General features: G+C 39.5%; 1 protein-coding gene and 1 non-coding gene across 2 annotated transcripts in view; both read right to left on the bottom strand.

Annotated features, from left to right (window-relative positions):
• The window catches only part of CNOT10 (CCR4-NOT transcription complex subunit 10), a 78,658-nt gene that overhangs the window by 51,230 nt on the left and 2,901 nt on the right, over nt 1-24,527 (bottom strand). Inside the window, exons 2-8 of the mRNA XM_034663554.1 lie at nt 16,962-17,056; nt 15,499-15,660; nt 10,053-10,203; nt 6,636-6,778; nt 2,640-2,726; nt 1,853-1,936; nt 47-164 (exon numbers count right to left, since the gene is read on the bottom strand). Of these exons, the coding sequence (XP_034519445.1) occupies nt 47-164; nt 1,853-1,936; nt 2,640-2,726; nt 6,636-6,778; nt 10,053-10,203; nt 15,499-15,660; nt 16,962-17,056 (840 nt within the window). The remainder of the gene's footprint in view (nt 1-46; nt 165-1,852; nt 1,937-2,639; nt 2,727-6,635; nt 6,779-10,052; nt 10,204-15,498; nt 15,661-16,961; nt 17,057-24,527) is intronic.
• On the bottom strand, nt 23,881-23,985 carry LOC117802888. The gene has a single exon (XR_004626398.1). It is a non-coding gene; the product is annotated as a U6 spliceosomal RNA (small nuclear RNA).

Raw genomic sequence — 24,527 nt, 5'->3', positions numbered from 1 at the left:
AAGACAGAAGAGCCAGGAAAACTAGAATTTCACAATTTTCTTTTACCTGTTTTCATGAATCCTGGATGTTCAGCAATGTTTGAACTATTTAATAGCTTCACAGCTTTTCGATAATTGCCTCTTAAGTACTCAAAATTGCTTTTAAGAAACAGAGAGGGTGCGGACTGTAAAGAAAATATAAGTTGCTTATATTTTGTTTTCAGATGTCTATTGTCAGATCATAATCCTACTGCTGTATTGGCATAAATGAATCATTTAAGTCGTGCTCACAAAAAACTATAGCTTCACAATTTTTCATTGACTATCTAAAAAAATTAAACCTATCAGAGAGCACCTTATCAACTGAATAAGGTTCTGCCTAAAAAAACCCATAAAGTATATATGTATAAGAATACAGTCTACAGATCATCAATAGACTGTCTTCATTTTTGTACTACTAACTGGAAGACAATTTAACTAGGTCCTTCAGTTCAATGACTATTTAGAGAGACCAGAGGTCTCCGTTATTTTTTAGGATACAGAGGCATCTTCATTAGAACCCAAAGGGATATAAATAATCCAATGCCTTTCCAAATAGGGGGGAAAAAAGTGGACAAACTGCCTAAAAGAATGCCTTATTTTCGAGAACTAATCTTGCTTGTGACAAAGACCACATTTTGGATGGCGGACCATGTTTCACTTCCCTTAAGAATCCTCCTAGTGGAGGATCATCTGTATCGTACCTAGTTAGAAGGTAAAAGCATGCACAGATCTGCAGACTGAATATCCATTCCAGGAGGACATTAGGAACACTGGTCTCATCATTTATTCACATTAGCTTAGCTACAGGCTCTTCTTCTAAGTCCTTGTTCATGCTTTGCTCTGTCTCCTGGTCATTGAGGAAACAAGGGCTTCCAATGCTTATTCCAGGTAGCAGTACTTCCTCCTGATTTAGGTATTACCATTACCCTGCATTACAATTATTTATTTTCCTGTTTCTCCCTCCCTTATGACTATGGCTTCCGTTAAGGCAGGGATCATGTCTTTTATCTCAAAAAAGATTTGACAGTGGTTGGCTGGCTAGTTAGGCTTTTCCCTCTTGGCCTCAAGTCTACCTCAACCCCCTCAGACCTTGGCTACAATTTCTTCTCCTCAAAAGTCACTTGAGTACTGACCCAGTGACTAATCTGATGCCTGCCTAGGATTTCTAGGGTCAATTTTCCTGAACCGTTCCTACTACAAACTACTACAATACTTCAAAGCCAAATTATTTCTCCTTATGATTTCATACTTAAAATTAACAGTTTTCCCCAAAGCATCGAGAATGTTCACAATTCTGTGTTTTCCCTCCACAGTCTTAAAAATTATGTATCAGTGGAGGAGTGGGGTGGAGGGAGTGGAAGCAGGAATTTTATCTCAAATACTCTAGCAGCATTAGTCAAATTGAAGGTATTGTCAAGGCAAAGATCATTTGGAAGGGGCAGGTTTGGGCTACAGCTGAACTGTTGATCTTTAATAAATGTTCTGAGTATAAACTAAAAAAATCCTGAAGTGTCTAATAGTAAATGTTTACGTGAATTGAATTGTGATAAACCACTTCCAGAATATTAGACAGCTACTGAAAATGGTGGTTTTGAGGGCTACACACCAAGGGGAAATGCTTGCTATAATTTTAAATGAGAAAAGTATTAAATTATAGACACAGTATGATCACCACTTTACAACTCAATGTCAAGACTAAAATAAATTATTTAAGACTGACAAATATCTACTACCTAAACAAGAAAGTTTTAGGACATGAAAGTTACAAATTGGAAAAAAAAAAAAAAAGGAAAAGAAAAGAAAAGAAAAGAAAAATCAAGAAAAAACTTACATTTCCAGCTGTGTTCATGACTGACTTGATTTCCCTTTTGCATGCTTTCAGGGACTTCATTTGGATATAAGCTCTTACTTTATACTATCAAAAGAAAATGCTAGTATGTGAGAACTATGATGGATTTACACATGCTGAAGTAGTTTTACTTTCTAGTTAAATGGAAATTCAGCCTAATCTGTTTACAACATAGTTATACCAGTTACTTGCAAAAACAAGTCTTAAATTATCTTAAATATCCTTAAATAAAGGTTAATAAGGTATCTTAAATACCTTAAATTATCTTACTGTACTTCTTAGAATACATTCTAAAATACAAAAAACATGGTAGAATAAAATTTATACTTAAATTCCAAGCAAAAATCCTAACAATTCTTTTATTTTTTAAAAAATTAATATTTTAATTCCAGTACAATTAACACACAGTATTAGTTTCAGGTGCACAATATAGTGATTCAGCAATTATCTAATTCCTATAAATTTTTATCTGCACCTGGCTAACTAAGAATGAATTTAGTAGTCTACAAACTGATTTTATCATCCAATACATTCCCAGGCCATTTCTCTCAATTGTTTATCAAGTAATTAAAAAAAAGGATACTGCATTATCATTTTAAGCAAATATAATCTGAAGGATAAATATGCTTTTAAGTTATAATACTTCAAAGCCAAACATACATACATGCCTTGAATTATTTACTGCTTTCAGTGATCTATCACATTCTTCATCATTCGTAACTATTAGTTAACATACGTGATGCACAGCCTCTCTAAGAACTTATGCTACCTGATGTATCTTTGATTTTGCAGCTTCTATTAGGGCTCCACTTTCAGCTTTATGATTTGATCCGTCTTTGTTGGTGTTATTACCAGTCTGTAGGGTGGTAAAACAAAGTTAACCAAAATTAAAAATTTTTTACCATAATTTAAATCAGTGATTTACAAGTGAGCTTATCTGAATCACCTAGAGAACGTTTTAAAACTACAGAATCCCAGGTGTCACTCTCGGAGATTCAGGTTAACAGTCCGGAGTGGATAACAGGAATTTTTTTTTTTTAAAGATTTTATTTATTTATTTGACAGAGACAGCAAGAGAGGGAACACAAGCAGTGGGGTGTTGGAGAGGGAGAAGCAGGCTTCCCGCTGAGCAGGGAGCCCGACTTGGGGCTCAATCCCAGAACATCAGGATCACAAACCGAGCCAAAGACAGACGCTTAACGTCTGAGCCACCCACGTGTCCCCCCCTTTTTAAAAATTTTTTAAAGAAAATTCCACTTTTGAGAAACCCTCATTGAACATAATGATATGCCAGGTTTAAAAAGCATGGCTATTACTCAGGCAAAACTCAAGATAATCTTTCTGAAACCCAGAACAGATCATGTCATTTCCTTCTTTTAAAACTTTTTTTTTAAAGATTTTATTTTTTTGTCAGAGAGAGCGAGAGAGAAAGTACACAGGCAGGAGGAGCTGTAGGCAGAGGGACAGGGAGAAGCAGGATCCTTCCTCAGCAAGGAGCCCAATGTGGGACCGGATCCCAGGACCCTGGGATCACGTCCTGAGCCAAAGGCAGACGCTTAACTGACTGAGCCACCCAGGTGCCCCTTTTTTAAACTTTTGATATATAAAAAAAAGATTTTTATTTATTTGAGAGAGAGAGAGAAAGAACAAGAGGAGGGCATGGGGCAGAGGGAGAAGGAGAAGCAGACTCTTGCTGAGCAGGGAGCCTGACATGGGGATCAGTCCCAGGACCCCGAGATCATGACCTGAGCCAAAGGCAGACACTTAACCGACTGAGCCACCCAGGTGCCCCCATGCCATTTCCCTCTAAAAAACTTTTTCTGGTATAAACACTGCCAACATCATATGCTAGATTCCTAGTAATATCCAAAATCTTTCACAATGTGACCAATATTTGAGTTGCCAATCTCCTCTCCTGATCTCCTATACTCACATTTTTCAGGTATACTATGCATTTCAAATTATCAGAAATTCCTCCAATGTACCACTCTCACACCTTCTGTGAAGTTTTCTCTGCCATGACAGTTATTCTGCTCCCTCCTTCTGCTTCTGACTAGTTGAATTGTATTACATCGTTCAAATCAAACATCTAAACTTCTCCAAAATAAATATTTACTTATTTGGGGGGCGAGGGCAGAGGGAGAGGCAGTGAGAATCTCAAGCCGACTCACGCTGAGCACAGAGCCTTACGTGGGGCTTGATCTCATGACCCTGAGACCATGACCTGGGCCGAAATCAAGAGTCGGACACTCAACTGACTTGAGCCACCCAGACACCCCTAAACTTCTCCAAAATAGTCCCTACCCGCCTTCCTCCCAGCCCTTGGACAGATGCTGCCCCATCTTTCTCCTCTCACACAAAGTGTGAATTGCAAGGTTTTTATTTTTGTCACTTCAGTATCTAAGAAAGGACGCAAGCATCTGTTGAATGAATTATATTTTATCAACTCTCATAAGTACTGAATATAAAAGTATTTTACTACACAGTGTTTAGGAATAATGCTAAGATGATTTAACTGAATTATCTTCTATCTACACCTGTTAAATTGTAAAAAGTAATGCCAGATACTTATTTTTAAACTTCAAGAACTTATACAGGTAGAAAGAAAGATATTGTTAACAATCTGTTTTCTACAAGTACTCCTTTTTTTTTTTTTTTTTTTAAACAAAAGGGCAGGCAGGAAAAGAACCATTCCTTGACAACTAGAGGACAAGCAAAACAAAAAACATGAGGGGCACCTGGCTGGCTCAGTCAGTGGAGTGTGTGACTCTTGATCTCGAGGTTGTAGGTTTGAGTCCCACGTTGGGTGCAGAGATTACTTAAAAAGAAAATCTTGGGCACTTGGGTGGCTCAGTCAGTTAAGCATCTACCTTTGGCTCAAGGCATGATCTTGGGGTCCTGGGACTGAGCCCCATGTTGGGCTCCCTGCTCCGAGGGAAACTGCTGTTCCCTCTGCCCCTGTCCCCAGCTCGCACATGCATGAGCTCTCTCTCAAATAAATAAAATCTTCAAAAAAATAATTAAAAATGCAAATAAAATTTTAAAAAGAAAAAACCCATGAGAACTAAGAAGTATCCTTAACGTACAACAAGTCTCTTATCCCAGAATAGGTCATAAATATACACTCTTTCTGAAGAACTTAAATATGAAATTTTCTCTGGTGATAGCTGCCCTGTTTACCCAGACTGTGGGTTTCTATAATTCTAATCTTTACATTCCATAAAACTAACATTTCACACATGAAATGATGCTAACACATACCCTTAGTAAGCACAGAAATTAAGACCACTATGAGATACCACTTTACATCCATTAGGATGGTTACAATGTTAAACAAAACAAAACAAAACAAGAATGTGGAGAACGTGGGACCTTCGTGAAAGGCTGGTAGGAATGTAAAATAGTGTAGCTACTCTGGAAAACAGGCCGGTAGTTCCTCCTAAGATTAAACATAGAATTACCATATGATCCAGCAATTCCACTCTTAAATATATACTCAAGAGAAATGAAAACATATATGCCACCACAAAAATATGTACACAAATGTTCGTAGCACCATCATTTGTATTAGTCAAATGTGGAAAACAACCTAAATGACCATCAACTGATGGATAAAAAAAATGTGGCAAATCCATACAGTGGAGGATTATATGTTCATAAAAAGGAATGAAATACATGAAAAGGGAATGAAGTACAGGCTACAACTTGGCAAACTTTGAAGGTACTATCCCAAGTGAAAGAAATCAATCACAAAAGGGGACATATTATATGATTCCATTTATATGAAATGTCCAGCAGTCAAATTCATAATGATAGAAAGTAGATTAGTGGGGGCGCCTGGGTGGCACAGCGGTTAAGCGTCTGCCTTCGGCTCAGGGCGTGATCCCGGCGTTATGGGATCGAGCCCCACATCAGGCTCCTCTGCTATGAGCCTGCTTCTTCCTCTCCCACTCCCCCTGCTTGTGTTCCCTCTCTCGCTGGCTGTCTCTATCTCTGTCGAATAAATAAATAAAAAATCTTTAAAAACAAAAAAAAAAAAAGAAAGTAGATTAGCGGTTGCCAGGGCTTGAGGGAAGGGGAAAAAGTGCTAACAGGTACACAGTTTCTTTTTGGGGTGATGAAATGTTCTGGAATTTAGATAGTGATGACAGTTCTACAACTCAGTGAGTATAATAAAAGCCACTGAATTGTACACTTTAAAACGTTAAATTTTATAGATGTGCATTATATTTGTTTTTTTTTAGGTCTCTGGTCAAATTATTTTTTTAAATAAGTAGGCTCCATGCCCAATGTGGGGCTTAAACTCACGACCCTGAGATCAAGAGTCACACGCTCTACCAACTGAGCCAGTCAGTTGCCCCCATTAATCAAAATTTTAACTCATCTGTCTCTCCCTACCTACCCTGTTTTCTGCCTGAGGGTAGGCATAATCCTTCTGATTTTTATTACAAAAATTTTTAAATTGAGGTATAATTGACATAAACACTACTAGGTATACAATGATTTTTTGTATATACTCCGAAATATATCAGTCTAGTTAAAACATCTATCACTACACTATACAGAATTACAAAAGGTTTTTATTCTTGTGCTGAGGACTTGGAAGATCTACTCTCTTAGCCATTTTCGAGTATGTAATACTATGGTATAATTAACAATAGCGACCATTCTGTAGAGTGAATTATATTTCAATAAAGCTGTTAAAATATTTAATAACCCCAAATATTAACCACAAATTTTAATCTAATCACCTCTGAATACTTACCTCATTCTTCCCATTTTTGTTATTGTTGCCCTGTGAAATCATTTTTTCTAGGACAGCAAGAAGATGCAAAGCTTTCTCAGCTTGATAGGTTAATATATATAGGTCTATAAGCAAAAAACACACTGCTTGGGCAAATTTTTCTTCTGGGGGGAAAAAAACAGGAAAAGAAAAGTTATAATCCAAAGTGAAGCAAACATTTCAGACCACTCCTCCCCAAAAAGTTCTAAAGAGCCAACACTAAGTCAGTCTTTATTTAAATGAATGTTCATCACCTGAGCCCCGAATGGAACAACTTAAAATACCTATTCTGTTCTTATTCTATTCTATTCTATTCTATTCTATTCTATTCTGCACCTCAAGGCCTCTCATTGAAGGGTTCCTAGTGACAGATCCTCCTTTGACAAAATATCCACCAAACACCAACACATGAACTGAGAAGTACTACTTTAGGTAAAAGGAAACCTCAATTCCAGTACCCGCTTAGCTACTTACTAGGTATGTGGCCTCTAGACACCACTGAGCTGATTTTTAGACCTCAGCTAGCTGACTATAAAATGGGGAGAATACTTCACCTGCCTGAAGGCAGGGAGGTGAGCCAGGTGATCTTCTGAGGTTCCTTTCAACTCTAAGAAGGACTTCAAAGGAAGAAGAGCCCAAAAAGAGAGGAAGGGTAACCTGGTACGTCATAGCACTATTTTCTTTTACTTTCAGAAGAAAAAAAGAAAAATAAGGTCTAAAAAAGAATGCTAAAATCAAGAACAGAAAATTTCAAAAGCCCTTAAGAGCCTCCTAACAAATCTTCCTGATTCCATTCTTGCTCTTACACAGCAGCCAGAGTGGATTCCATTTCAAACTAAGATAAAGGGGGCTGGTGTACAAAGGTCACATATCGCCAAGGGTTTCCCACCACTCTTAAAACAGTAAGTCCTTACCTAGGTCACAGGACTTTATCTATTCTGCCCCTTGCTACTTCCGACTTCATTTGTTTCTGTTCTCCCCACTAGCTCCAGTCAGGACGGACTTCTGCTATTCCTCTCACTCACCAAACCCAAGCTCATTGCAGGTGCTTTGCATATACTATCACCTGTGGCTGGAATGCCTTCCCCCTTAAGAGCCATGAGGCTCACCTCTTCTCTTCATTCAGGTCTCTTTTCAAATACTCTTAGCCTGGCCTTCCTTGATTGCCTTATCTAAAAATAACATTCCCAATCCATCTCTATCCTCTTATCCAGTTTTAGCTTTTCTTCATGGCATTCAGCTACCTCACAATATATATTTATTGTGTTGTTCTCTCTCCCATTGGAATGTAAGTTAATGAGGGTAAAGACTTTATTTCATTCACTGCATTATCTTCACATCCCAAGAACAGTTTTGGTCCACAGTATATGCTCAAAAATACATGTTGCAGAAGAACCAAGTAGTAACATTTTTACATTTTTTTTAAAGATTTATTTAGAGAGTGAGAGAGAGTGCAAGTGTGCACGAGCTAGGAAAGGGGCAGAGGGAGAGGAAGACAGAGAATCCACAAGCAGATTTCCCGATGAGCATGGAGTCTGACGCAGGGCTAAATCCCAGGACCCTGACATCATGACCTGAGCTGAAACCAAGAGTTGGATGCTCCATCAACTGAGCTACCGAGGCATCCCCCAAGTAGTAACGTTTTTAAAAGTAACAATAATGGGGGTGCCCGGCTGGCTCAGTTGGAACAGCATGTGACTCCTGATCTTGAGGTTGTAAGTTTGAACCCCATGTTGGGTGTAGAGATTACTTAAAAACAAAATCTTTAAAATTAAAAATAAAATAAAAAGACCAATAATAATTTTCAAAGAAGAAAAATGGATTTGAATTCTACCTAGTTGGTTCCATACTCAGCCACAGTATAAATCAACGGGATTTCATGAACTGTTCCAGAAATTCTAAAAACCAGCACCTGGCTGGCTCAGTTGGTAGAACATGCAACTTTTGCTCTCGGGGTCATAAGTTCAAACCCACTTAGGTGTAGAGATTACTTTAACAAAAACAAACAACCCCCCCTCCCAGCTTTACAGAAAAACATAGCTGTGTCTCCCTAGGAGTATAATTCTGATTTCTAGTTTATAGGGAAGGTCAAAATTTATACCATCGTCACCACTGGCGTTTCTCCTGCTCAATCTGTCCAGCCACCATGCCCTCAGCACAGAAGAGGAGCACCTTGAAAATGCCTCCTTGGATCGACAGTAAGCAGCTGTTCAATGGCTGACAGCAAAAGGGAACCCTGTAACTCTTCCCAAAGCCCCACAGAGGAGCCAGCACAGGAGCCTCTTGTCTTGTGGGGACCACAGCAGCAATTAGGTGTTTATAAATCAGGAACTGGCATTGGTGTTTTGAATTTAAAAGAAAGTAATGTAGAGAAAGACAAAAATGTGAATCACAACTGAAATCTGACTGCCTGTGGGCTGGAAACAGCCCTCTCTAACAACCATTTCCTGAGTCTGGCTTTGTTGCTTTATTTGCTCCCTCTTTGTTCCTTTGCCCTCACCTTACTATACTTATTCAAGGCTAGTAACTGTAAGATACCAAAAAAGCTAGCACTGTCTGTACTATCTATTCTATGATTACCTACAAAAATGTCAGTGAGGCAATGGACAAAATATTTCACTGTTCCTTCACATCACCTAACACTCCTTAATACACTGCTCAAGTAAGAACGGACTGTGTACACCAGGTGGTGTTTAAAGAGCAGAGAAAAAACAAAATCACCAAGTCTTTCCAATCAGTAACATCATTTCTAACAGTTATTTTTAAAAATTGAGGGGTGGGCAGGGGCACCTGGGTGGCTCAGTCGGTTAAGGGTCTGCCTTCAGCTCAGGTCATGATCCCCGGGTCCTGAGATCGAGCCCCACATCACTGGATTCCCTGCTCAACGGGAAGCCTGCTTCTCCCTCTGACTCTGCTGCTCCCCCTGCTTGTGTTCTCTCTTGTTCTCTCTCTCTAATGAGTGGATGAGATCTTTAAAAAAATAAAAAAATTGAAGGGTGGAGAGGAAATCCTAAAAGAAAACCTGGGTTCATCTAAAAGTAATGTTATTTTTATTTTTTCTAGTTATTAAGAAAACCTGACACAGCTTTTTTTCTTTCTTTAAATACTAACAGGTAATTCCCTGATTTTGGTTAACTAGGTAAAAAGTACCAGGGGCCACTCCAAGTATGAGAAGATAGGGAATTCTTTTTTTAGAGTGGGGGAGGGACAGAGGGAGAGGAAGAGAGAGAATCCCAAGCAGGCTCCATGCCCAGTGCACAGCCCAACGTGGGGCTCGATCACACAACCCTGAGATCAAGACCTGAGCAGAGATCAAGGGTCAGACACTTAACCAACTGAGCCACCCAAGTCCCCTGAAGATGGGAAAATTTTTGACAGAAAAATTTTGACAGTACATACCAAAAGGTTCTATGAACTGGTAAAGTTTTTCACCAACTGCTATTGCTTCTGTGTACTGCCGCAGATGATAAAGAATGACTGCCTGATTGTAATACAACATGCTGTTCTCTACATCATCTAATCCATCCATTTCTTCAACAGCCGAGTGGACCTATGAAACAAAATCAACAAAGAAAATGTTCTCACAACAGTCAGTCAGAAAATAAAGAGCAAAAGTGAAAGAATCTATATGAACAAACAGAAACACAGGCCAACATTTCTTACTCTGAATTTTTCCACATTTTCAACAGGACCTCTAGATTTTAATTATACTCATATAGTCAAAATTATTTTATTCATAATAAAATTCCATTAACTAAAACATTTTCATGGACTGTATGTAGTACCTAGCACAAAGTAAGGCAAGTCTCCTCCTTGCCACTGTGAATCAATGTTTTAACTGCCAACATGGCTTCCGAGTTGGTCCCCCACTTTCTAGTCTCCCTGGGAGTGGTTAAAACTCAAGACCTTTCCCGTATGCACTGTTATACACTATGTATACATAACCTTGATTCCATTTTATAAAAACTAAAGTAAAATTTAAACATTAATAAACAATAGCTAACTACTTAACTATGTGCTAGGCACACTATGTTAAAAGTTTTATAGAGAATATCTCATTTGATCCTCACCATACATTGAGGACATAAATATTATTATCATTTCCATTTTATAAATAAGGAGACCAGCACAAAAAGCTTAATTATCTTGCCCAAGGCTTTATAGCTAAGAAGTGTGTGTGTGTGTATATATATGTGTATAAATATATATATATATATATTTTTATAGATTTTATTTATTTATTTGACAGAGAGAAAGCCAGCCAGCAAGAAAGGGAACACAAGCAGGGAGAGTGGGAGAGGAAGAAGCAGGCTCCCAACAGAGCAGGGAGTCTGACGAGGGGCTCGATCCCAGGACCCTGGGATCAAACCCTGAGCCGAAGGCAGATGCTTAACGACTGAGCCACCCAGGTGCCCCTAGGAAGTATATTTTCTGATATTCCTCTAATTTTCAGGTTGTTCCTACAACTAAAAAAAAAAAAAACGTTTTAAGTAATAAAAATAGGCTTTTAATGGCTTTGCTAAAACACTAACATTTACATCTGATACCAGAAAAAAAAAAAATCACAACACTTTGCATTTTAAAGCTAATGACTACCTGCATACCCCCCTCCCTAAGCTGCAATAGGCTTGCAAATTTTAATCAAGTTTTGCAACCATTCTGTTATTTAACACACAAAACTAGCATTCTATCTGTATTAAAACTAATCTTTCTTTGCCACTATTAAAATTGGAATAAATTATTTTTTAAGGGTTTATTTATTTATTTGAGAGAGAGTGCATGGGGAGGAGGGGTAGAGGGAGAGAGTGTCCCAATAAGACACTGCACTGAGCTTGGAGCCCTGCATGAGGCTCAATCTCATGACCCTTGAAACCACAATCTGAGCCAAAAACAAGAGTTGGACTCCCAATCAATTGTGCCACCCAGGTGCCCCTAAAGATTGGAACAAATTATTGAGCAATGTTAAGTAATTAATTCTAAGACTGACACTTCCCTATATTAAGCAGTGGGACTTTGATATACATGATGAACTCAACAAACTTGGTTTGGCTGATGGCAAGGAACCAGAAAGTTCGTGACAAAATAATTTGTAATTAGACACCTGTAGACGTCAGTCATCCACATGGTGAGCTTGACAGGGCGGTTCAAATGTTAACAATTGGTCCTCTCTGACCACAAGCACTTGCATCTCTGTGAGTTTGCAGGTTCTGTATAATAATCTTCACTTACCAAGTCATAGTCTTCAAGTGACTAAAAATAGTCTCCTTAGAGAAAACTCCATTTCCAAAGTAAAACAATACTTCTTGGTAGTAATTAATGGAGAGAGAACGAACTAAGAAAGGGTTCATCCTTAGCCAGAAAAGGGGGTTTTGGACAAATCAAGGAATTTTGGATTCAAAAATGGTTGAACATTCACCTACACAAAATAGCCATAAGTAGGCAAATAAACAGACAAAGCAGATTACTCGCTGCTGAGTGATGGGAGTTTGCTGTCAAATGGCAGGGACTGCTATCGGTTTGTTTTTAAGACTTTTTTTTTTTTTTTAAAGATTTTATTTAAGTAAGACGCCTGGGTGCTCAATCAGTTAGGTGTCTGCCTTTAGCAGGGGTTGTGATCCCGAGGTCCTGGGGGAGAGTCCCACATCAGGCTCCTTGCTCAGCGGGGAGCCTGCTTCTCCCTCTGCCTACCACTCCCCCTGCTTGTGTGTGCGCTGGCGAGTACTATCTAGCAAATGTATAAAAATAAATAAATAAATAAATAAATAAATAAATAAATAAATAAATTCTTTCTTCTTAAAAAACAAAGCAAAGCAAAAATGGTTGAACACACAACATAAATAACAGCAACATTTTCTAGGACTTACCAAAAACATTAGTAATCGCTCCAGCCAGAACAAAAACTACTTGTTAAATGAGATAAAACATTAATAAAAGTGGAATAGGTTGTAAAGGCATGTAACTATGCCAAGGACGTAAGACTCTGAACAGAAGTGTGATTTAGAGAAAGCTAAGAGACACACGTACAAACACTTCCAGGAAATGCAAGAGAGTTGGATGGCATGAGGAGGATTATTGAACCAGCCTTATCAAGAATAAAAGCAAAAGGGGCGCCTGGGTGGCACAGCGGTTAAGCGTCTGCCTTCGGCTCAGGGCGTGATCCCGGCGTTATGGGATCGAGCCCCACATCAGGCTCCTCTGCTATGAGCCTGCTTCTTCCTCTCCCACTCCCCCTGCTTGTGTTCCCTCTCTCGCTGGCTGTCTCTCTCTCTGTTGAATAAATAAATAAAATCTTTAAAAAAAAAAAAAAAGAATAAAAGCAAAAAAACCAATTAAGGCTAGTGAAAGGATTTCAAAAAGCAGTTTTTTTGGCTTAATAGGAAGTCTGCAGGGAGTCTCTTATTCTAAAACAGGTTTTAAGGGTAAACCTGTATTCAAAGCCCAAATAAATGTTCTGTAGAAGAAACAGTCTATGGAATCATAAGGCATGTGTACTAGATAGCCACAAATATCATCTTTCCTTTGATTCTGGAGCTAGACTAGAGAATAAAGAAATGTAGTGTCATATAAATTTCTGAAGACTGGGGTAGCTATGAAAACAGGCTCAAAAGTCAGATGGTCTGGAATGCCTGCAAGGCTCAGTCTATAGAGCATGCAACTCTTGATATTTGGGGTCGTGAGTTCAAACCCCACACTTAAAAAAAAAAAGTCAGAAGGTCTGGTTCAAATCTTGCTCCTCCCCTTCCTCACCATATAAATTAAAATTACTAGGCTCCCTAAAACCCAGTTTTACAACTGAGATTACAAGTACCTATGTTAAGGGTTGAACGTGAGGATTATATGAGATAAAACATAAAAAGCACTTAATATGGAAATTGGAATCAGATAAGTGTTTAATAAAAGTTGGCTACTATTCTCATTTTCTTTTCTCTCTCTCTCTTTTTTTTTTTTAATAATCTCTACACCCAGGTGGGGCTTGAACTCATGAGCCCAAGATCAAGAATTGCATGCTCAATGGATGGAACTAGAGGGTATTATGCTAACTGAAATAAGTCAATCAGAGAAAGACAATTACAGGATCTCACTGATATGTGGAATTTGAGAAACAAGGCAGAGGATCATCGGGGAAGAGAAGAAAACATGAAACAAGATGAAACCAGAGAGGAAGACAAGCTATAAGAGACTCTTAATTTCAGGAAACAAACTGAGGGTTGCTGGAGCGGAGGGGGATGGGGGGTTGCGGTGGCTGGGTGATGGACACTGGGGAGGGCACGTGTTGTGGTGAGCGCTGTGTATTGCGTAAGACTGATGAACCACAGACCTGTACCTCTGAAACAAATACATTATATGTTCATTAAAAAGAAGAAGGAGAAGAAGAATTGCATGCTCTCTACCAACTGAGCCAGGCAGGCACTCCTGTTATTCTCATTTTCATTGAAGAACTGTAATAGGGTTGAAAAATTACTCATGTAAAGAATTAGGAGGAGCCTGAACAGATTACTTATTTCTAACTATACCATGTTTAGGGTAATACTGTAGAGAAGCTTTACTCCTGTAAAAAATTATGAAGAGCCTGAAGGGGTCACTTATTTCTAACTATATCACATATTAGGGTGATACTCTACCATATGGGGGTACTCATGAACAAGGACAGGGGCTCAAAAAGGCCTTTAGACTTTCTACAACGTGAAGCAGTTATCAGAAGCAAAGGCCCTAGAGTCAAACAAGTCAGAGTTGATGGAGCTCTTTTCATTTAAGAGCTTTGTGTCTTTGGACAATTTATGCTAGCTATCTGTACCTCGGCTTTCCCATCTGTAAAATGAGAAAAATTATAGTAGCTGTTTCATAGGACTATTGGAAAGAGTAAGTGAGACGCTGCATAGAAGGTTCTTAGCAGGGCCTTGTTCCAAAATAAGCAATAAATGTCTGCTATCTGATCCTCTCACCAGCATCATCATCATCATCAGCCCTCTTGACTATCAAAGCTTTAACTGTGATGTGAGAAATGTTGCTGTTCTGGGGCGCCTGGGTGTCTCAGCCATTAAGTGTCTGCCTTTGACTCAGGTCATGATCCCAGGGACCTGGGCGAGCCCCGCACCAGGCTCCCTGCTCCTCAGGAAGGCTGCTTCTCGCTCTCACAGTCCCCCTGCTTGTGTTCCCTCTCTCACTGTGTCTCTGTCAAANCTGTTTTTTTTTTTTTTTTTTAAGATTTTATTTATTTGACAGAGAGAGACATAGCGAGAGAGGGAACACAAGCAGGGGGAGTGTGAGAGGGAGAAGCAGGCTTCCCACAGAGCAGGGAGCCCGATGCGGTGCTCGATCCCAGATCCCTGGGATCGGACCTGAGCCGAAGGCAGACGCTTAACGGCTGAGCCACCCAGGCGCCCCAATGTTGCTGTTTTGACCAATGACCAAAACGAGCCCCAAACCATATATAAATCAGAATATCTTCAATTTAATCATGTCCTGATCCAAAGTGCTAAAACAATCTGACATTTATTGTAATTAATCGGATCTTTGCAGTTATAAAAAAGATACTCTCAGCAGCTAAGCTTTTTCATATATTTCCACTTCAATTTTTTCTCAAAACTCCTAAGTTCATTCAAATTTGGTATATTAGTCTATTCTGTTCAATTTAAAAAGACAACAGAAAATAAAATTATACAACATACCTTTCATTTCCTGGAATAATAATTTCATACAAATAAAATTAATGCAAGTGTTTTAGATACATTAGAAATTGTGCTATCAATATCAGACATGCTCTATTAATTTTCCTTAAGTATTTCTATTGCACAATTGAGAGAATACCACAGTACTTTTATAGCTAAATTTATTCATGTATCACCTGATTCTTCAGCTGGTTAAGTGTTTGTCTTAAACTATCTGTTGTCGTTTGGTTATTTTTAAAAAACTCAGCCACTGCTGTATTCAAAATTATTTTATAATCATCTTTGTTTACTTCTTGCAAGCAAGCAAGGTGCTGCAGACAGGCATCATAATTTCCAGCCTAAAACAAAAAAACACAGACAAAATTACATATCAGCTTTAAAACTATACATTCATTTCCAAATATATTTCACTCTTCACTGAAAAACTCTTAAGGGGCGCCAGGGAAGCTCAGTTGGTTAAGCATCTTCCTTCGGCTCAGGTCATGATCCTAGGGTTCTGGGATCGAGCCCCACACTGAGCCCTGCACCAGCTCCCTGCTCAGCAGGGAGTCTGCCTCTCCCTCTCCCTGCCACTCCCCCTGCTTGTGCATGCTCTCTGACAAAGTCTTAAACAAAAAGAAAAGAAAACGCTTTAAAAAGACCTACAACCACACACACACAAAGAAAAGACCTACAACTCCCCTAAATATACTAATTAAAGTCACTAGATGAAGCAATATTCCTATCAATTAATAAACTGGGATATGTCAATTGTATCTCAATAAAGCTGGAAAAAAAATGTAGATATTTCCGAAGACTCAAACTCTAACACCAATACTTGTATAAGACATACACAGACACATAGGTACACCATATACCTCTATGTATGTATAAAACAACATGATACACACACACACATATATGTGTGTGTGTGTATTGCTAGTAGGACGTAATAGCTGAGGCTAGCCAAGAAAGGTAATATGATTAATTATTCCAATTTTTAATTTCCAGTATATACACTTTGAATACCCAAGTATCAAATTCTGCTTACATGTATGTAACTTGATAATCTTATTTGATTATGTTTCATATCGTTTAATGTCAGAAAATTCAATTTTTTTTTAAGATTATATTTATTTATTTGACAGAGAGAGACAGCCAGTGAGAGAGGGAGCACAAGCAGGGGGAATGGGAGAGGAAGAAGCAGCCTCCCGGTGTAGCAGGGAGCCCGATGCGGGGCTCGATCCCAGGACCCTGGGATCACGCCCTGAGCCGAAGGCAGTCGCTTAACAACTGAGCCACCTAGGTGCCCCTGGGGTTCCATTTTAAAGTACATTCAAGAAAAAGAATTGAACAAAGCAGTGAACTGAAAAGACTGACCCACATATTCACAAATCTAAGTTTTAAATACTTAACAACAACACTGTAAGAGTTAAAACATGTTTATGAAAACACAAAAACTTGGTAATGGCTCAAATTACTCCCATTCCTTTTACCATATTTAAACTCTAATTTTTTAAATATTAAAACTAAACCTACTCTCTAAACTTAATTCTTGAATTATTGCAGAGCAAAAACTATAAATTAAAAATTAATTGTAATAAGATTCATATTCAACAGATCCTAAAAATGGAGTCGACAGAAAGAGATCACTGCTTACCGTGAAAGCTTGGAAAGCACTGGTGGACAACTCCTTCTCTTGATCAGTGATCCCAGAGGACTGACTTGTCCCTTCATGTTTCTCTGCTCCCTGATCTGCCAGCACACAAGTTTTACAGTTGTTTAGAAATAGAGTCGTACAGTGAATGTGCCCTAGGTTTTCTTCTGTCTTCTTCCTAATGAAGTTGCCACAGTTAGGGCTTTCTCAACTACAATGGCATATTAGTGTTATAAGTGAGTTAGAAGCCACTCCTCCAAAAACTTAAAGAAATGTTTCCCTTAGCCATAGTCAAGCACAATGAAAACCTACCATCACTTATGTAAAGACTACAGCTCTGTCCACCAGGACATCTGGGCTGAAAATGTTGTGTTCACTGAAAAATATTAGATCTGCCCCCCAGCAATATATCAAAGTCCTATATATTCAAAAATATTAGATCTGCCCCCCAGTAATATATCAAAGTCCTATATATTCAAGGAACTACGCAAGACTCTGGAGACAAAAGCAGACTATAAATATATATATATATATACACAATACCTTCAAAAAGTTTATAATCAAGTTGGAATACAGAAACATTTAACAATTAGAAAACTACTCTGATAAGAACTCATAATTTCCAGGCCAAGAATACTTTCATATGCTTAGAAATCCAAAAGCCAAGATTAACACATTTTTTTTTAAAGATTTTATTTATTTATTCGACAGAGATAGAGACAGCCAGTGAGAGAGGGAACACAAGCGGGGAGTAGGAGAGGAAGAAGCAGGCTCATAGTGGAGGAGCCTGATGTGGGGCTCGATCCCATAACGCCGGGATCACGCCCTGAGCCGAAGGCAGACGCTTAACCGCTGTGCCACCCAGGCGCCCCTAAGATTAACACATTTAAAAAGCTTCCTTAACACGATTAAGTATCCATATACCTTCCAAGATTAATGATTCTTGACCCATAATTCAGTATTTCAAAATTAGATATTTTTTATTTGAAAACCAAATTCCAAAATTAACATAAAAATCTCTGCTAAATCAAGTCTAAAACTGCTCGAGTACAATCATTTTTTTTTTAAAGATTTTATTTATTTATTTGACAGAGATAGAGACAGCCAGCGAGAGAGGGAACACAAGCAGGGGGAGTGGGAGAGGAAGAAGCAGGCTCATAGTGGAGGAGCCTGATGTGGGGCTCGATCCCATAACGCCGGGATCACGCCCTGAGCCGAAGGCAGACGCTTAACCACTGTGCCACCCAGGCGCCCCTTGAGTACTATCATTTTAACTGTTCTGACAAATGCTTCAAAAACAAAATACTTTTTCGGGGGTGCCTGGGTGGCTCGGTCAGTTGAGTGTCTGACGTGGGTTTTGGTTTAGGTCATGAACTCTAGTGGTGGGATCGTGCCCCTCACCCGGGTGCTCAGCAGGGAGGCTGTGGGAGATTCTCTCCCTCTCCCTCAAAATAAATAAATAAATCTTTTTAAAAAATTGTATTTATTTGTCAGAGAGAAAGAGCGTGCACAAGTAGAGGGAGCAGCAGACAGAGGGAGAAGGAGGCTCTCCGCTGGGCAAGGAGCTCAATGCAGGGCCTCAATCCCAGGACCCTTGGGATCATGACCCAAGCCGAAGGCAGATGCTCAACTGACCGAGCCACCCACGCATCCCAAAAAAATACTTTTTCTTTCATGAAAGAAGAAGCATCACTGATCCCAACATTTGTGAGCACAATGCAGTCAAATCATCCCATCTCTTCTTGTTCACAAGAGATCTTTCTGGACTAAGCCTCATCGTATACTATGGTAGATGATTTTTTGGGAGAGGGGCTGGCAGAAATCTTTCTTTCCCTTGGGATTTGGGGCCTTGATGTCAGGTAAGTGACAAGAATCTAAACCATGAAATCACACTCTGGAGACAACATGATGCTTATCCAGTTTTCAAAAACTTTGAAGCTTCCTCAAAATTACATAGCAGTAGCCACAAAACATAGTTAACATTCAACATGAGGAAACATACCTGAGCTTTTGATTATTTAAAGGAAAGGAGACAATAAAGTTATAAAAGTTAATAAGAATAAATACTTCCAGGTAACCACATTTACAGAGCTAATAAAAATGCAGCGTCTAGTGTATCAAGGAACCATAAAAAATGTTAGATCCTTTAAATCTTTCAGCCCTTTTCACATTCATTCAATGCCGTAATAATAATAATAAAGACTATGGGATTGCCAATGGCAGGGAGGGGAGGAAAGACAACACCTTGAGAAGGTATAGCCAGCCATGACGCAATAGATTATTTTAACTTCATTTAATCTCAAATTAATGACATTTCTTACTTTTTCCTGGATACTGAACTCAAAATACAAGCTGTACTTAATAAAGATTAGTCTTTAGAAATTGTCCTCTACAATTTACAAATATTTCCCACTTAGGAAACTTTCTTTTAGGACACCTGGGTGGCTCAGTCTGTTAAGCATCTGCTTTCAGCTCAGGTCATGATCCCAGGATCCTGGGATTGAGTCCCGCATCTGGCTCCTTGCTCAGCGGGGATTCTGCTTCTCCCTCTGCCCTGCTCTGCCTGCCGCTCTCCCTGCTTGTGCTTGCTCTCTCTGACAAATAAATAAAATCTTTTTTTTTTTTTAAAGATTTTATTTATTTATTTGACAGAGATAGAAACAGCCAGCAAGAGAGGGAACACAAGCAGGGGGAGAGAGAGAGGAAGAAGCAGGCTCATAGCGGAGGAGCCTGATGTGGGGCTCAATCCCATAACGCCAGGATCACGCCCTGAGCCGAAGGCAGACGCTTAACCGCTGTGCCACCCAGGCGCCCCACAAATAAATAAAATCTTAAAAGAGAAAGGAAGGAAGGAAAGAAAGAAGGAAGGAAACTTTCTTTTGATTTAAAAAACCCCACCAATCCACTTTTCTATTAATTTTTTTTGGATCTTTTTATTCTCCAACCCCCTCCCCCAACTTTCAATTTTGAAAATTTTCATACTTACAGAAAAGCCGAAAGAATATACAGTGAACCCCCAGGAGCGCCTAATGGTGCAGTTGGTTGAGCATCCAACTCTTGGTTTTAGTTCAGACTGTGATCTCGGGTCATGAGATTGAGCCCCGCATCAGGCACTACACTTCACATAGAGTCTACTTAAAATTTAAAATTCTTTCTCTCCCTCCCTCTTCCCCTCCTGCTCATGCTCTAATAAAATATTTTTTAAAAATTTAAAAAAAAAAGAATATACAATGAACACCCATAGTGTCTTCACCTAGATTCACTGTTTTTTACATTAAGCTTTTTATTCTTAGTTTACTTGTAGATTCATATGCAGCTGTAAGGAATAGTATTGAGGGTGCCTGGTGGCTCAGTCGGTTGAGCGTCCCACTCTTGATTTTGGCTCAGGTCAAGATCTCAGGGGTTGCGAGACTGAGCGCCATGCCGGTCTGGCTCTGCGCTTAGTGAGGAAGTCTGCTTCTCTCCTTCTGCCCCTTCCCCTGAACATAAACGTGCACTCTCTTCCTCTCTAAAATAAGTAAGACTTAAAAAAAATGAGAGATTCTTTGTATCCTTTACCGAGTTTCCCCCACCAGTAACATCCTGCAAAACCATAGTATGGTATCACAGCCAGGATGCTAACAATGTTATGGCCAGGAAACACAGATTTTCATCGACAGAAGTATTCTTCTTGATATACTTCACAGCCACACTCACTTCCCCCTCTGCCTCCCTAGCCCTGGCAACCACTGATTTGTTTTCTCCATTTCAACAACTGTCATTTCAAGAACATTAGTTATATAAATGGAGATTCATAATTTTTAACATTTTGCCACATTTGCTTTCTCATTATTTACATATTTTTTTCATTGAATCATTTGAAAATAATGACATTTAACTCCCCTCCTTCAGCATACCTCTCCTATGATTTAAAGACATTCTCCTACATAACCAAAATAAAAGAATCACACTAAGAAAAGTAATAATAATTCCATAGTATAATCTAACAAATAGTCCACTAATTTCCATTCATACTTCCCGATGGTTCCCTGACATCTCTTATAATTCTATTTTTCCTTCCCAATCTAGGGACCAATCAAGGCTCACACATTTTCTCAGTTAAATAGCTTTTATTTTAGTCCAGAACACTTCCTTACCATTTTTTGCTTATCAAGCCACTAACTGTTTTTTTCCCTAAAGATTTTATTTATTTATTTGAGACAGAGTACAAACGGGGAGTAGCAGTCAGAGGGAGAGGGAGAAGCAGGCCTTCCACTGAGCAGGGAGCATGATGAGGGCTCAATCCCAGGACCCCCGGGACCATGACCTGAGCCGAAGGCAGACGCTCAACCGACTAAGCCCCCCAGGTGCCCCAAGTCACTAACTGTTCTAAAGAGTCGAAGCTAGGGGAGCGTGGGTGGCTCAGTCAGTTAAGCGTCTGTGTTTGGCTCAGGTCATGATCCCGGGGTCCTGGGATCGAGCTCTGCATCGGGCTCCCTGCTCAGTGGGGGGCTCTGCTTCTCCCTCTGCCCATCACCTTGCTTGTGCTCTCTCAAACAAATAAACTAACAAACAAACAAAAAAAAGCCTAAGCTAGTTGCCTTGTAGAATGTTCCATATTCTGAGCTTATTTGATTATTTCCTCATGCATACAGTCTAACATTTATGACAGGAATATTACATAGGTGATATATCATTTTTATTTTTTGAATATTAATCATTTAAAAAATTTTTTAAATTTATTAATTGACAGAGACAGACTGCAGCAGAGGGAGAGGGAGAAGCAGACTCCCCGCCACGCAGGGAGCCCATTGTGGGACTCAATCCCAGGACCCTGGGATCATGACCTGAACTGAAGGCAGACACTTAATGGACTGTGCCACTCAGGTACCCCAAATAGTAATCATTTTTAATGTTAATACCTTAAATTGGTTTAAAAATCTACCTTTTGTTTTAAAAACGTGTCTCCCAAAGAATATCTGGTTTTTTTAGTTTTACTCACCAACAAAAGCTCCATGCATCATTAATGGATACCAGTAAAAAGAAATACGACCATTGCACAAGTATGATACAACGGGCTGCAAACATAGGCATGTGAGGGTGATGCCACTGTTTATGACTCAGAATAAAGAAGAATTCTTTAACAAAGTCTTGTGACACTTGAATTTCTTACTTATATAGGACATTCTCTTTTTAAGATTTCATTTATTTATCTGTCAGAGAGAGAGACAGAGAGAGCACAAGCAGGGGGAGCGGCAGGAAGGGGGAGAAGCAGGCTCCCCTCTGAGCAGGGAGCCCGATCTGGGACTCGATCCCAGGACCCTGAGATTACGACCTGAGCCAAAGGCAGACACTTAACCAAATGAGCCACCCAGGTGTCCAAAGACAAGTTTTTTCCCCCAGATAGAACTGTTTCAGCCTGGAATCCAAAGACATCCAAAGCTTGAACCCAGGTGCAAAATGGGGATAAGAAAACATTTTTTAGAGTTAATGGGAGACTTTGTTAAGAATATACATGAAGTGACTGAAATGTACCTGGCAGAGTAGTCCCCATATGTGGCATGGTAGTATAGATTTCATTATTTTCAACATACAGACGAGACCAGGTAGCACAACGAGGTGGAGACAATACCTGGACTTAAAATACGATGACCAAAAACTAGTGCCACTTCTGAAATTAAATAGATGATACAGAAGTGGAACTGGGGCAAATGTCAGTGTCCCTATTTACTAAAATGAGCATCTGTATTAGATGGCTTTTAGGGTGCCCTCCAACTCAGAAATTCAGTAACCCCAAACAAGCTTCTATAAAGAAACACCTATGTTGGCACGCCTGGGTGGCTCAGTTGGTTAATTGGCTGCCTTCAGCCCAGGTCATGATCCCAGTGTCCTGGGATCAAGCCCCCATCAGGCTCCTTGCTCAGCAGGAGCTTGCTTTTCCCTTTTCCTCTGCTTACAATTCCCCCTGCTTGTTCTCTCTCTCTCTCTCTCCCTCTGTCAAATAAATAAATAAAATATTAAAAGAAAAGAAAAGAAAAGAAAAGAAAAGAAAAGAAAAGAAAAGAAAAGAAAAGAAACAGCTATGTTTGTTCACAAAGCAACACTTATATCCAACTAAGGTATCAATGGAAGACGAATCTCCACATGGGGGAAATGGCAGATCATCTCATCCCCTAAATTTACTATTCAATAATTCCTACAACCACTACCATTACTATCACCCCAAGTTTCTCAGAAGACATTGTTCACTCTTTAACTTTGGCCATGGGGAAACATGGAACACTTGCCTGGGAGTTTTTTAAACTGTGATAGTTTGGCTTATATGTGATAAATTCAAGCCATGCATTCAATTAATAAAAAGCTGAGAGACCACTATGGGTCAAGTTCTAAGTGCTAGGGATGTAAATATGAACACACACACAAGGTTCCAGTACTTCTGAAATTAGGAGACTCCTTGGGGAGATAGAATACAAATACACGACTCCAGATGTGAATAATGCTATGACAATAACGGGGCTGTGAAAGACAGGGAGCGGGGATGGGAGGTGAGGTTGGACTTAAATCAGAGGTCAGGCATGCAAGTCCAGAGGAAATAGGGCTCCAAATGTAAACTGCTTGCAGCTTTGAAACAACCATCACTCTTCCCAGCCCCTACTATGCCAGGATCTAGCCCGAGAAACTATTTGCTTCTCCATTCTATACTACTCGCAATTTCTGCCTAACTGTAACAGTAGCATCTTACATTTACTGAGTACTCACTATGTGTTAGGCATGTAAGCACCTTAAATAGGTTAACTCATTTAATCTTCAAATCAATCCTTCAGGAGTTTAGTGACTGCAAGATGCATACAGGGGGTTCTGGGTGTGTGAGGAGTCATTAAACTCTATTTACATTCATGGTGTGGGTTTTGGGTTTTTTTTGGTTAACATTCCAAATATATATAAAAATATGGAACACTTCACGAATTTGCCTGCAATCCTCACACAGGGGCCGTGCTAATCTTCTCTGTATCATTCCAATTTTAGTATATGCGCTGCTGAAGCAAGCATGATGTGGACATTTCTGATAACTATCTAGAAACCTACATATTCCAAAAGCATTTCAAAGAACCAGTCCTCCATAGAGCTGACTCTGGGAGCCCTGGCCTGGCACATGCTGGCAGTCAGTGAAGACTCCCAACTTCCCTCTCCCAAGAGGGAAACACGGTGCAATGAAAGCAGTACAAGCCTTGGAATCAGTAACATCTTCAGTCTGGTCTCCCCTTGGCCATTTAACACTCTGCTTGGAGATGCTAAATAGGTATTACCTCTCCTCCCCTTTCCTTTTGACAAAACAATTAAACGATTCTTGTAGTTTCTCACCAATGGAGCCAGCACTGGTAGGCTGCATACTCTTTTAAGAACCGCCACTTAGGTCCAAGATGGCAGAGGAGCAGGAGGCTTAAATTTCGTCTGGTCCCAGGAATGCAGCTAGATAGCTATCAGAAATTCTGAACACCTACAAATTCAACTGGAGAACGAAGAAAAGAATAGCAGCAACTCTAAGAACAGAATAGCCACCACTTTCTGCAAGGAACCCAGTTTAAAACA

This window comes from Ailuropoda melanoleuca, chromosome 6 (genome assembly GCF_002007445.2).
Source record: "Ailuropoda melanoleuca isolate Jingjing chromosome 6, ASM200744v2, whole genome shotgun sequence".
Classification (NCBI taxonomy): Eukaryota; Metazoa; Chordata; class Mammalia; order Carnivora; family Ursidae; genus Ailuropoda; species Ailuropoda melanoleuca.
The sequence above is the reverse complement of the archived record's forward strand: the minus strand, read 5'-3'. Positions and strand labels throughout refer to the sequence as shown.